Source organism: Ranitomeya imitator, chromosome 5 (genome assembly GCF_032444005.1).
Source record: "Ranitomeya imitator isolate aRanImi1 chromosome 5, aRanImi1.pri, whole genome shotgun sequence".
NCBI lineage: Eukaryota > Metazoa > Chordata > Amphibia > Anura > Dendrobatidae > Ranitomeya > Ranitomeya imitator.
Genome location: NC_091286.1, coordinates 60,224,604 through 60,239,649, shown reverse-complemented (window position 1 = coordinate 60,239,649; position 15,046 = coordinate 60,224,604). Strand labels below are relative to the sequence as shown.

Here is a 15,046-nt window from a genome sequence, read left to right as displayed (position 1 = left end):
AAAGAAGGGGAGCGAAAAACAAAAACGAAAAAAGCTCCGGGGGTTAAGGGGTTAATAAATCTGTTTACATGTGAAGAAAGAAAGAAAGAAAGAAAGAAAGAAAGAGAAAGTTGGAAGGGAGCTATGAGGGAAAGAGGAAGGAATAAAGGAAGGAAGGAAAGATTCCATCAACTGGTATATTTTACAATATCTGTAACATGAAGAATTTGAAAATGCTGCCTATTTCATAATTTCAAGCTTGTAATTGGTATGCTAAGATACTAAATATTCTAAAATAAAAATTATTTTGTTATTGAATCTCTGATTTTTATTTTTTTTAGAAGCAAATTATACAATATGAAAACAACACCAGCACCACATGGAGCACCTTCTGTTCAGACACTAGCAAAACAGAAGCTTCACTCCAGTGTAGACAAATTTAATTTTAGGACTGCATGCTGTGTTTGTGTTGCAGACCCGTCAAACTTTTACCCTATGGGAATAACAACCAGTCTCAAGCCTTGTGATCTTGCTATAAAGAGCCATTTTGGATTAGTAAACAACGACCATGTAAATACAGATATTAATTCTCATAGGCAATGATGAATAATGGTGAAAAATGAGGGGCATTATGCCTCATACCTAGATGATATCCCTGATTTATTGACTACAATATCCTGAATATCAGCTCGAAAAACAATCCCACAAACAAAAAAAAAACCCAAAACGTTCTCTGCCATGAATTGAGCTTTAATCACAAACCAACTCTGAGATCATTCTTTTTTTTTTCGGAGATCCAATATTGCAGGATCTTTCTTGCTCGGCACAGTGCGGCAGTTTTCTTACATTAATACTTAAATGGTTCATATGCATCACATCTGTCATTCTGTCCTGGAGTCTATGAGGCACAACCAAGACTCTGCAAGCCTATTGATTTCCCTAGCATTTGCTTTAATTTACTTAACCATGGGCAAAATACATGAGCACATAAAGGGTAACTGTCCATTACCACCTTGTACGCTGATATTGTTTTTCTTCTGATTCCTGTTAATATTTCCCAAGAAATACAATGTGTTTACTGCGTAAAAATGAAATATAGAAGGCCTCACACCTGTTTCTGTGCACTAAGTACTGCACAGAGGTATTCCATAATGTACTTAAAGACCGTATAAATATGAAGGCCCTATTACATCCGTGTGCGAAGGGTGGTAAATTAAACCCTAATTACATTAACAGGGAGGCTGGCTTCCCAGCTTAAATTTTACATGAGCGCTCAATATAAATCCAAAGGCACTGCTGTGGTTTCTTTACGAGCTCGTGATTATAGCAACTTCCTATGTGGTCACTAAATATTCTGTTTACAAATAAACGAAGATGCTTAGAGCCAACTTGCCGGGGTAATAATCCCGTATTTTATCTCTTCATATCTTTTTTTTTATTTTTTATTTTTTTTATAACAGACCCTTCCTCACCACACAAGCAAGGCAACAATCAGGAGGCCTGGTTTCAACTAATTACTCTATCACATAATTTCACAAATTGCCTTTTCACAGGGGAGCCAAGTGCAAAACAGGCTCACAGTGGGAATTCAGACAGCAGCTTTCATTTACTACTCATTTCTTGTTAAATTAAACAAGAAAGAAGTGGGGGAAAAAAAAAAAGCTTGCAAATGAGGCGGGCAATTGTAGATCATAATCATAGCGCTCAGACAAAGAACGCCGTGTCGTTGTGTATGTTTTAAAGGCTTGTCTGAAATATTCAAAACTATTATCAGCTTTACGTAAGGTGAGAAAAACGCTTTTTCACAGGAAAGGAAAGAGAGAAAACATGAAGGCGGCTCAAACTTGAAGCTAAAATAACTGTTAAAAGTACTTAAGTGGATCCTTTGTAAGAAAATAAAGGGAAAGAATCCAAATTGTTTGACTTCTTTAACGCCAAGAAGAAGATGAACATTTGAAGACTACAGTACTTGAGGTTCTTCAGTAACTCAGGTCAATTGTGTAATGTAGGGGTAGTTCCTCACATAGATGTGGTTATTATACCTGGTTTTGGTTGTTTGTATTCTGGATGTAAAACTTAAAGGGAACCTGTCACCCCGAAAATCGCGGGTGAGGTAAGCCCACCGGCATCAGGGGCTTATCTACAGCATTTTGTAATGCTGTAGATAAGCCCCCGATGTTACCTGAAAGAGGAGAAAAAGACGTTAGATTATACTCACCCAGGGGCGGTCCCGCTGCTGGTCCGGTCGGATGGGTGTCTCTGGTCCGCTGCGGCGCCTCCCATCTTCATTCCAAGACGTCCTCTTCTGATCTTCAGCCATGGCTCTGGCACAGGCGTACTTTGTCTGCCCTGTTGAGGGCAGCCCAAAGTACTGCAGTGCGCAGGCGCCGGAAAGGTCAGAGAGGCCCGGCGCCTGCGCACTGCAGTACTTTGCTCTGCCCTCAACAGGGCAGACAAAGTACGCCGGAGTCGGAGCCGTGGCTGAAGATCAGAAGAGGACGTCTTGGAATGAAGATGGGAGGCGCCGCAGCAGACCAGAGACACCCATCCGACCGGACCAGCAGCGGGACCTCCCCTGGGTGAGTATAATCTAATGTCTTTTTCTCCTCTTTCAGGTAACATCGGGGGCTTATCTACAGCATTACAGAATGATGTAGATAAGCCCCTGATGCCAGTGGGCTTACCTCACCCGCGATTTTCGGGGTAACAGGTTCCCTTTAAAGGGTTTGTCTGATCTTCTGCTAAAAGTCTACAGTCACTTCAGGTGACTAAAGGCTTCTGAATCAGAATTCCTACAGTGCCCACAGCACACTGTCAGGATTTCGTGGTGTTGCAGGTTAAAGTGATCATTACATGACCATCAGTATGAGATTTGCATATGTCCAGCCACATTCCAACTAGACGTGCTCAACCTCGATTGTATTAAGCAAGGCTGATCAAGTCTAGTCGGCATGTGACTGCATGCATGCATATCGCATACTTACGGTCACGTGACTGCCCACTCTTGCTGGCAACACTGAAGAATCCTGACAGTGTGTGATGCATGCGCAGTAAGAATTTAGAATTCTGCAGTCACAGAGAATGGGGAATCTAATTTTGATGCATGAGCAATTTGATTCCTTGGTTTGGCATACATTCCAGTCCTCTGGTACCACTGCTCTACACTTCTGTAGCCGACATCCTCGACCCAGCACCCCTGGACATCCCTAGTGCTTACTACGAATGGAAATGTTACAGGGGTGCCCTGCAAACACCAGAGTTATTCAGGATGTTAGGCCAAAGAACACAATGTGTAGAAGTGAAGATTGGCTGCCATAGAGGACCGGACTGGACGACGGACAAGGGCAGGATGAATCGAATTCTTAATCGTGTTACATGGGGGCCTAATAAACACCATAGTTGCCCAGGATGTTGGGCCATGGATGTCAATGTGCAGAAATGAAGATTGGCTGCCACGGAGGACCTGACTGGATGGTAGACAAGGGAAGCATGGATCAAATTGCTTGCCCCTCGTAATTACATGACTTTCAGCTGCTAATCATTTCTTTTTATCAGTTACGTAATAATGTGAATATTTATTATGTTTATTCAAGTATTAAGTATAATCAATTAATATACCTGAATAAACATGTTGTCAATACATAAATACAGAGCAAATGAAAAATGCCTGGAGTAAAATCTGAGCAACCTAAATCTATGGATATTGCAAAAAAACTCCTAAGTCCCTCTAACAGTTTTAAGTTTACATGAAAGCCTCAGTTACTATGGAAAGACGGAGCAGAATGCATCTGTACTGGCAACTCCCCCTGAACTAATAATCTGCAGAAAATTTTCAAAGGGTTGCCTTGTGGACTTGGAAAAATGATACCCAAAATAATAAAACATAATGTGGCATGACATGAAAGTGACCAGATTTACATTTCTCATGGTTTTATCATACTAAGTTGAAAATCAGGTAGTGTCAATTAAGTGCTCTGAATAATGTATAGTTATATGAAACTCTCCCCTGATCGACTAAGTAATAGTGACAAATGGGGAGAGAATTTCATGGCAGTTAGTGCTTCTAAGAAGACCTGAGTTTAACCTCTCAGGGTATTAACAAGCAGGAAATGAGCAACCTGAAGGTCATTGTCCTATAACTGTAGATTTTTCATTGGGAGTAGTAAAATTTTTGCACTCACTGTACGGGTCTGATATGTCGTAATTCATTAACATTATTTTATCCAGGATTTTGTAAGATAAGGTTGTTTTTCTTCTAGTTTATATTTGTTGCTAATGAGTCTTTAAAAATAAACAATTAAAACCTTAACCGAATTAAAAAATATCACAATTTAAAGATAAATCTTAAATTGAAATGAGTACAGAGATGGCAAAACCACTAAATATGGCAAACAGATGAGAGAATCACCTGCATTTCCATATTTAAGAAGTCCTTCCATTAAACAGGTTGTCCACTACTTTAATATTGATGGCCTATCCATGGGATAGGCCATCAATATCTGATTGATGGGGGTGCGACACACAGCACCCCCGCCGATCAGCTGTTTTTGGTGTCAGCATTGGCCGGAACTATCAAGTGCATAGTGGCCACGGCTGGGTACTTCACATCTGTCCCCTATTGAAATCAATAGGGGTAATGTGATGTACCTGGCCGAGGCCATTATTCCGTGGTCAAAGCTGTGCAGTGTAGCTCTGTAACTAGGCAGTTCCCTCTCCCCCGACACTGGGAACAGATGATTTGGTGGGGCTGCCGGGTGTAGCACCACCAGTGATTAGATATTGAGCACCTATCGTAAGGATAGGCTAACAATAATAAAGTAGTAGACGACCTATTTAACTTGTTTTTCTCTAAATCTGTGTATATGTGTATGTGATGTACTGTCAGTGTATTATTGTACTCACCTCCCGCCAGCTTCTCCAGTATCCAGTTCTGCTCTGTATCCAGAAGTGGCTTTTACAATGTTAAGGTACCGTCACACTCAGCGACGCTGCAGCGATATAGACAATGAGCCAACCTAAACTAGATCACTGGAGCGTCGCTGTTTAGTTCGCTGTAAAGACGTCAAACACAGCAACTCCAGAACGATGCAGGAACGATCCAGTGACGTAACGGCAACTCACTTATTGTTCTCGCTGGTTGTTAGCTCCATGTAAAACGTTGCTGGCGTCATTGCTTTTGATGTCAAACATGATGATACACGCCGACCTGATGACGAAATAAAGTTTTGGACTTCTAGCTATGACCAGCGATGGCACAGCGGGATCCAGATCGCTGCTGCGTGTCAAACACAACGAGATCGCTATCCAGGACGCTGCAACGTCACGGATTGTTGTCGTTCTCGTTGCAAAGTTGCTGAGTGTGACGGTACCTTTAGTCTATTGAGCATCAGAACGAGGCACCACAGGCTTACATTGTGAAAGAGACTTCCAGCTCACACAAAGTGTAGTGTGATCTGAAGAGTCTGAAGCGCAGTGACGTCACTCACAAGAGGAGCGGGGCGGCTGTGGCTACCGGAGAAGATGGCAGTAGGTGAATATAAGCACACTGACACTACACTACATGCAGATTTAGTTGAAAAAATGATCACGGGAGGCTTCTCTAATGGACAAATAAAAATATTTTCATTTTAGTGATCCTCAATGAATCAAGTTTATATATTTTCTTGTGCATTCCCACATAATTTTTTAAATTTTTTTTATTGATTCCTCAACCAGAATTTCCACGCTAGGCTCTTCTAATTTCCTTAGTGTCAAATGTTTAGAAATTAGAGCAATTTCCAGCATAGTTTTTGGCGTTGAAAATCCACAACTGTATCCTAAAAATGAGCAATTCCCTACGCAGTTTGGTTCTCCATTGGCAATCGTGTCTGATTTCACTTCTGCACCGGCATAGTCTGTCCTCAGAAGTAAAGACCGGCTGCAATGGAGGACAAGACGATTGACAAATCAAATTGATCATCTCTGCTGAGTACTCAAATAAATACAATAAAGCACGCGCTTAAATACTGCCCTTCCAAATGCAACTAATAATGGGGAATCTCAATCAAAACCCTAATATTTGAATATATGAAAACCATACATCCCTTTCAGCTATACTAAGAGATAGAGAGAAGCCAAGCATTTTTCAGTTACATCTTTATGATTTAGTAACTTAACTTTGCAACCACTAGAGATATTCCAATAAATAATTCACTGGATGGATGGGTGAAAGGGTATTAACATCTAGAAAGAGGTTAATAACGATAGGTTTCATGCCACCTCAATCTAAGAATAAACACTTGTGTGGTTCACGACTTAAAACACTAATTGGTTCATTGAGTACATGAAATACGTCTGAGTCAGCAATACCCGTACATTCAATGAACCACTCAGAACCAATTCAGACAATGCACTGTGCTTTAGGAGTCTCCGGGGAGCGCACAGGAAAAAAATTATTACACATTGTTGATTTCCTTTTGGATGTAGGAAACGAGCAGAATAACTCTCGCTGTGAACTTAAGTAAACATTTGCTGTATATATTGATACTAATGCAAATAAGTTTAGAGCTTCTATTTTATGTTGTTTATTTAAGATCTGTTACATTATCTTTAGCAAATTTTGACATGAATCTTTATGTGTTTAATGGTTACGTTACAACATAAACAGGCCTGGGTTTGTCAATACTAAAGTATTTGTTATGTGCACATGGAGATAACAAAATAAATGTCCTGTATTTTACTTGTCTTTGTTTACAGATTACATTTTATAATTAGAGAGATGATAATAATGTATTATCGGCTATATCTATATAAAGGCTGAGTACTAGAACAGCTAATATTATTATGGGGGGGTTAAAATTTAAAGACACTCTGCCACCAATTACTTAAACATAACATAAGTAAAGAGCAGCGGTGAGTTCAGTGCCCATGACGGTACCAGGCAAATCGGGTCAATACAAACTTCCTTCTTCCTGGTACTGGAATGCTATCATCCTAGGGGCCTCTTGTGATTACTAAGTCACAGCGATGTCAGGATAAGGTTAAAGTTAGGTGCGCACCAGCTTATTTTCTTGTTTGAGAGAATCGGACCGATTATGCAAATCACGCTCATCAGAGCATGATCCGATTTTCTCAGATCAGGAGAAGATGGAGAACAGATTCCTCTATCTTCTCTATCAAGTCAGTCCATGAAAGTTGGATTGCTCTCAGATCCGAGCGCAGCAGATTTTTTCAGTGAACTCATTGACTTGCATGGCCGAGCGCAATCCAATAATCAGGCCAAACTCAAGCATGCAGCAATTTTTTTCTTTGGGCCAAATCGGTCACAGGAAAAATCGGACCTGTGCACTGCCTCATTAACCCCTTAGTGACAGAGCCAAATTTTTGAAATCTGACCAGTGTCACTTTATGTGGTAATAACTCTGGAATGCTTCAACAAATCCCAGTGATTTTGAGATTGTTTTTTCGTGACACATTATACTTTATGATAATGGTAAATTTAGGTTGATATGCTTTATGTTTATTTATAAAAAATATCAGAAATTTGAAAAAAATGTTAAAAAATTAGCAATTTGCAAACTTTGAATGATTATCCCTTTAATCCCGATGGTCATACCACAGCAAAACATTAATAAATAACATTTCCCACATGTCGGCTTTACAACAGAACCATTTGCAAAATGTTATTTTATTTTGTTAGCATTTTAGGAGGATTAAAAATGTAGCAACAATTTAAATTTTTTTCAAGGAAATTTACAAAATGTATTTTTTTAGGGACCTATCCATGTTTGAAGTGAATTTGGGGGTCCTATATATAGGGAAATCCCCACAAGTGATACCATTTTAAAAACAGCACCCCCTGATATATTGAAAACTGCAGTCAGGTCGTTTGTTAACCCTTCGGGTGATTTTCAGGAATTAATGCAAAGTGGCATGAGAAAAATGAAAATGTGTATTTTTATCACCTAAATGTCACTAACTTCTGAACAGATTACTACAGCCGACAGACTCTAAGGCCGCGATTTGGTCATGAATTGCCATGGCAAACATCAGGACCACACAATTATGATCTGAGACCACCAATTGGGATAAAGAGGAAGCCCCCACAGTCTGTTAACCGTTTATAATGATGTAGTCACTATTGACAGCAGCATCTAAGGGGTTAAATAGATTTGGACGGTGCAAACACTGATCGTGGCTGATGCAGCAAGTTGTCAGCTATAGTGGACAGCTGACAGCTACTGGATTGTCACCTGTATGGGGATATAAGTCTCTTATATCTCAGGTCAGTTAAAAGGCGTATTGGCGGTCACTAAGGGGTTAAATAACATGGGGACAAGTGCTATCCATCAAAGATGACGGAGAGCACTCGCCCGATTATTACAGTCTTGTGCACAAGCCCTAAGTCATACATGTCAGGAAGAATGGATTTGTCCTCTTAAAGGAGTTGTCCAGGACTTATATATTAATAACCTATCTATAGGATAGATCATCAATTTCAGATTGGTAGGGGTCTGACACCAGTCGATCCCAATGATCATCTGTTTGCAACTCCTGTAGAGGCACGGATATACACAATGTACAGAGGCAGAAAAGCATGCCTCCATACATTGTCTACTGGCTATTCTTGGCATATGTCATCAATACATAACTTCTAGACAACCCCTTTAATATGCTGTCCACTGTGCTTATGGGATTTAAAGTAATGCTAAACAAAATAATGAGAAGTGTTATTTGATAAGTATTCTATGTTCCTTGCCCCCCCCCCCCCCCCCGTAAGTGATGGCAGATATTCATTATATGCTTATATTTAGGCTACTTTCACCCCACTTTATAAACAATGTGAGACATTTCAAGGAGTTTTCCCCTTACCCTCCTTCCCCCACCAGCCAAAAGATCAACTCCAAAAATTAAAAAGTAACCCTTATGAATTCTACACTCCTCTCTGTTTGTCAATGGCGAACAAATGGTTTATTTTGCCCATTTATGAGCATCCACTTAAAGGGGCAATTAAGAAATTAACATGACAAGAAACCAGAAGGCAGTCGCAGTATGAAGACTATTCTGCCAATTTCATATAATTTACTGCACATCATTTAAATTAAAAAAAACAACTTGGCAAGACTTTTACTGAAATATTTTTTCTTGTAGTAAGTACATAGCAGATGGACTTACCGTTAGATGCTGGAAGAGCCATGCCCTCATGATGTTTGTGGCTACTTTAGGAAAAATACCACGCTTTTTATGACGTTTTTTATCTTTGTCTGGGTCATCGTCGTCTCCTGTGCTCGGTGAGGCTACACTGTTGTCCAAACCATCTCCTGCAAAAACACAATTCAGATATCGGTTTATCTTTCCACACCCACATTTATAAAGACATCAGAAGCTTGGTAATGTAAAAAGTCATGGAATGTACTGACATTTTTATAAAAAGTTTTTATATTATGCAAAATTTCAATTTAAATCAACATTTAATATAAAGATAGTACGTTTTACAGTTGTAAAATATTAAAGTAGGTGCACTATCCTGAAAGTATCTGTCCCATATACATTTGTATCTACAATATTATTCCTTGCTGTCATGCATTGCCTGGTAAAGGAAGGCTGAGTGTAGTGTTTTCAAAGGAAAAACTGGCAAAAGGATCAGAAAAGGGTAGGCCATCAATGTCTGATCGGTGGGTGTGTGATAGCTGGTAACCCCCCCATCGATCAGCTGTTCTCAGTGCCGGTGGTGGCAGGAAATGCTCAGGAAATGCTCGGTTGCTGAGCTGCTCTGTCTACTGATAGTGGCTGTGGCTATGTACTGCACATCCACCCCATATTGATTTGGGCTTGGTACATGACGTCTAATTTCACTTGAAGTACAGAATGGATCACTGCACACCATTCCATGTGAGCAACTCTATGGAGAGGCCTTCATAAGGGAATATCACACTGGTCTTACTCCTGGGAATTCTGGTGTGGAGTGGTCTAATGTGTGGTAGCCGGACCATGATAGTCTTTATTCCAGGTACACTAACATCCCAGTGTTACGTTGATTTTCTTGTGGAACCAATGGTACACCCATCCCTCCAAATTGTTCCAGGAGCTGTTTTTCACCACAACAAGCATGTTGCTTGTGCCATAGTGGGCAGCCTGCATTTCCTAAAAGTGTTACCATGGTCTGCAGCACCTCCCGACTTGACTCCCATCAAGCACATTTAGGATGTTATGGGTCTGCCATTGTAAAAGGAGCTGAAAGCTGCGGGTCTTGATAAATTGCCCAAGGACATGTAGCGTGGCAGAACATTCAGCAGACAACCATTAATAATCTCAGTGATAGTAGCCAAGACGGTTAAGTGCGAGGATTTAGGGGAGTGGCGCTCATGCTCAATACTGAATAAATTAAGAAGTTTTTAAAAATATAGTTTCCATTTTTTCACAATTTACAAATCATCAACACGTCTATCAATTATGTGATTTCCATAATTCCATGACAGCTTCTTGGTGTTGGAATGTCAGTGTTGAGGAGTGTATATCTCAATCTGCTCAGCTCCACCTGCTTTATATTATGATGCCGGAAGGTCGAACTATATTTTTTATGCGTTAGGCTCTCTTTAAATCTGTAATTTTATAAGTTGCTAATGTTAGATTGATGATGTTCCTTAAAATCAAGCACAAAGTAAAAAAAAAAGTCCTGAGCTAGCGATGTGCATAATTCCAAGTGGCTAAGACTGCTAATAAAAGAAAGCTGTATCATACTCTGATGCTCTATGAAGTATTTAGCTGACAATAGGATAAGCTCCATTAAGTTTAATAATGTGATGAAAAAGTAAAAACACCTGAACCACATTCTCTATACACATCAAACTGAGGTATAGGGATATGTCACTACTCGTTATCATACTGGACTAGTCCAATGTGGCGCCTGTGGCTCCGGCAGCATGAATGTAAATGACAGGTAGCCCTTAAAACCTCTGATCAGTTGGTTACTTTTGGCAATAAAGCTTTTCGAGGTGACAAACAATATGACTACAATGATAAAGACCACATGCGTTCTTGGTAAGAATTTCTTTGGTCTTGACTTAAAGATTTTGATTGTTCTTTGCCAATATATCAGGACATCGGCAGCACATCATCTTCGTACACAACACGATGTGCTGCCGATAACAATGATTGTTATATTGGCTAAAAATCATCGCCTCCCATGATCAAGTATTTCGCTCATTGATTGGGTGATTGTCGACCTGCTTAGATGTACTGATAATCGGAAACAAGTGGTGCTATGAATTCCTCAGATTATTGGCTCATCTGAATGGGCCATTACTACAGACGATCAATAAAACTGGTGGATATCTAACTAATGATACCCTTACAATCAATTAATTGGGCCACTCCGTAGGTGAGGTAGCACTCCCTAGAGCACAGAACAATAGACTATTAATATAAGTCCCAAAAAACTACTGTAAGAAGAGCTGAACATAATTTGTGACCGGTAATAACAACTAAGTAGAACCTGCAATTTTCATCATTTACACCTCTGCTTTTTCTGGGATCTCTGGTCCAGCGGGCGGTCTTATCAGTGACTAACAGTTACCTCTGTAAGCACACTTATAGAAAGAAAGCTTTCAGTCACTGATAGGACCGCCCACTGGACACAAAATACCAGAAAGAACAAAGGATTAAATGATTAAACCACAGTTTATTCTGACTGTGTTCTCACAAAACTGAATATCAATCTTCTCAGCTCCCCCTGCTCAATAATATGATGCCTTCAGATGGGACTACATTTTCATGGTGACAGGTTCCATTTAAGTTTTAGCAGCCAACCCCTTTTAAGCCTCTACCAGATGAGTGACATAGAGAAAACAGTAATGTTTAGTGTTCTGGTGTATGGGATATTTGGGAGAGATCGCTGTCGACTGAACGATTGATAACTATCTAATATGTATGGGGTCTTATAGATAGTATTGATGAATCTGTTCCAGATTTACATTTACTGTGAAACCATATTTATGTATTTTACTCAGTTATATAATAATAATAATAATCTTTGTATTTATATAGCGCTAACATATTCCGCAGCGCTTTACAGTTTGCACACATTATCATTGCTGTCCCTGATGGGGCTCACAATCTAGATAGCAGTTATATAGCGCCATCATATTACGCAGCACTCTACAGACATCATCACTGTCTTCATCGGGCATTCACAATCTAGCTTCCCTATCACTATGTCTTCGGTGTGTAGAAGTGAAGCCACGCAAACACGGGGAGAACATACAAACTCTTACAGATGTTGTCCTTGATGGGATTTGAACCCAGGACCCCAACGCTGCAATGCAACAGTGCTACCGCTAAGCTGCCCATATGTCATCACAATAAGAAGAAGCGTGCTACCATACAATCTCCATGCACACAACTCTGGCTTATATTTACTTATTATTTTGCTCTTAATTTGTATTTCGTGGAAAATGGTCTTAGTATGAGTATCCTGCTGAGGGTCACAATACTTTATGCATATGCACTTTAATTACTTCTCCATTAATTATACATTATTATAAACAGAGGTGTGTTTAGTGTCTGAAAATCTCATGTGTTAAAAAAAAACCTGCAAATGATATGTAAATGAACCCCGGGCTAGTGGGCACATGTTTCTACCAACTGGAGTCCTAGGAATACATGTGAGAAAAACCGAAACCTACAGTCAATTTGCAACGTGTCTGCGGTAACCCTAGTGAAACCATAAACAATGACTTTGATGAGGTGACTGGCTCTTCAAATCTGATCTGTTTGTGCTGGGATTTTCCTTTTCTTTCATTGCAAAAAAACCATGAAAATCTAAAACGGCATCAAAGAGGCAAAGACCCGTCGAAGCAAATCATCTGCATTTAACATTTCAATGAGCCAATCTACTTTATATGCTAAAGAGGAGCCATTCGAAAAAAGAAATATATATTTGTTGATTAAACAGCACAATTTTCGTATATTTTAGCCGATTTTTCTTTACCCAGGGTAGCCTGCCGCTGTGTTAGTTTTTACAATCTGCTATAATGTAAGAGATAGAAATGCAGAATGGCCCCAGCTTTAAATGTTACAATAATATAAGAAAAAAAAAGGCAATTGATTATTTATGGAAATATCTAGTACGATCCGAACGTCATGACTTTTTATTAAGCTTTGTGCATCAGTAGATAATCAAGGCCTTAAAACTGCCTTAGCTTCCCATTACCTCAGGCAAAAGAATTCCTGAAAGCATGCCTTAAGGGCACCTGAATTATATACTCCATTAGGAGAGGAAAACCTTTCTGCATTCCGCGTATAACACTCACCAGAAGCTTTCCTGTTTATTTCTGCTTTATGAAAGCAGAAGCATTAAGCACAGAATTTTGTAAGTGAAGACTTATGTAAATACAAAGAAGAAAACCTTTCAAGCGGTGGCCAGATCCCCTCCTTCCATCTCTCGCAATGACCTATCCCAAATAAAAGGTTTCTGTTACATCATTAGGTCAAGCCAAAAACAGCCCGGGCTTAATGCATAGTTTGTTCTTCCTACTGTTTTTAGGCAAATACAGCTACTTTGCTCCCATCTGGGAGGAAAATTACACTGCTGAGCTGTAATCTAAGACAAGATTTTCATTGGAAGCAAATGCGTTGAATCCAGTGTAAATACTGATGCGTGTTCAGAAAAGCCTAAAACAATAAACCCTTGCTCTTGTCCGACGACGCGACTTAAAGAAACAGAGAAAAAGAGAAAGCAAACAGCGAGGAGGAATATTTTGTCAGGAAATGTTTTGATATTGTAGATTCCGAGATTGTGGACTTTTGAACGTCTTCCCACCTCCTCGCAATCCTTCCCGACTGTAACGCTAGTCACATAGGGACTTGTTACCTCTAGTATGGAGCACACTTTTCCAAAATGTAAGGTTGTGAGCTGTTATCCATATTGTAACCGGGAGGTGAAGTGATATCGATATGACAACCAAGACGAGAGATTGAGAAAGGGAAATTGAAAATTACACTGCTGAGCTGTGTAATTTTATTGGAAGAAAATGCATTGAATCCAATGTAAACACTGACACGTGTTCAGAAAAACCTAAAACAATAAACCCTTGCTTTTGTCTGACGACATAACCATCTCCAAGATCCTATTCCAATATGTAGTAAATGTAATCATAATAATATTAACAAATAACTCCAATTAGAAAATGTAGTATAGTTCTTCTTATTCGCTATGTCACTTGCCCCATGAGCAGGGCATTGCAGTAGCTTAGGTATCCATGGATACGACCACTAACAGCTAAGTAAATAACTGTAGTCGGAACCATGGATACCTAAGCTGCTACAATGCCCTGCACATAGGGTAAGCGACATAGCGAATCAGAATAAATATTCTACATTTCTAATTGGAGGTATTTGCTAATATTATTTTTATTATTTTTATTATACCTACTACATATTGGGACAGGACCTTTGATATCGGTATACCCCTTAAAAGAAAATAGAAAGCAAACAGCGAAGAGGAATATTTTGTCAGGAAATGTTTTGGTAATTGTAGATTCGGAGATTGTGGACTTCGAGCATCTTCCACCTCCTCCCCCACCAATCCTTCCAGACTGTAAAATTAGTCACATAAGGACTCGGTAACTCTAGTGTGGAGCACGCTTTCCCGAAATGTAAGCTGTTATCCATATTGTAACCTGGAGGTGAAGTGATATAACAACCAAGGAGAGCGGGAGAAAGGAAAATTGTCAGAGATTTCATTCCTGAGTTTGACTTCTCCTGCTGCCAAATGAAGGCAAATTATGAAGGCAAGCTGAAAAGGTGGAAATAATCACAAAAATGATGCTAGTCCATAAACAGGCGTAGAGCCTCATTAGTATAACAGTAGGCTCCACTGGGGGATTTCTACTCGATTTGCTGATGCCATGAGGAAGTGCCACAGGGCAACTTTGGCCAGCTGCTAATGGCTTCTGACAGCTTCTTAGCAACTAGTGCTAGCCACGTTGTGGCGTTTGCTAGTGACAGAAACTGAATATGTCATATTATCTGCCCATGTGTCATGAAGTCCGTGTGGCAATTAACTAGTAGGCCAGTAACTAAGAGGCCA

At 39.8% G+C, this 15,046-nt stretch overlaps 1 protein-coding gene across 4 annotated transcripts in view; it reads right to left on the bottom strand.

Moving 5' to 3' along the window:
• The window catches only part of MEIS1 (Meis homeobox 1), a 217,087-nt gene that overhangs the window by 103,485 nt on the left and 98,556 nt on the right, over positions 1 to 15,046 (bottom strand). For all 4 annotated transcript variants that reach the window (XM_069768726.1, XM_069768724.1, XM_069768723.1 and 1 more), the window contains exon 8: positions 9,133 to 9,278. In XM_069768726.1, the coding sequence (XP_069624827.1) occupies positions 9,133 to 9,278 (146 nt within the window). The remainder of the gene's footprint in view (positions 1 to 9,132; positions 9,279 to 15,046) is intronic.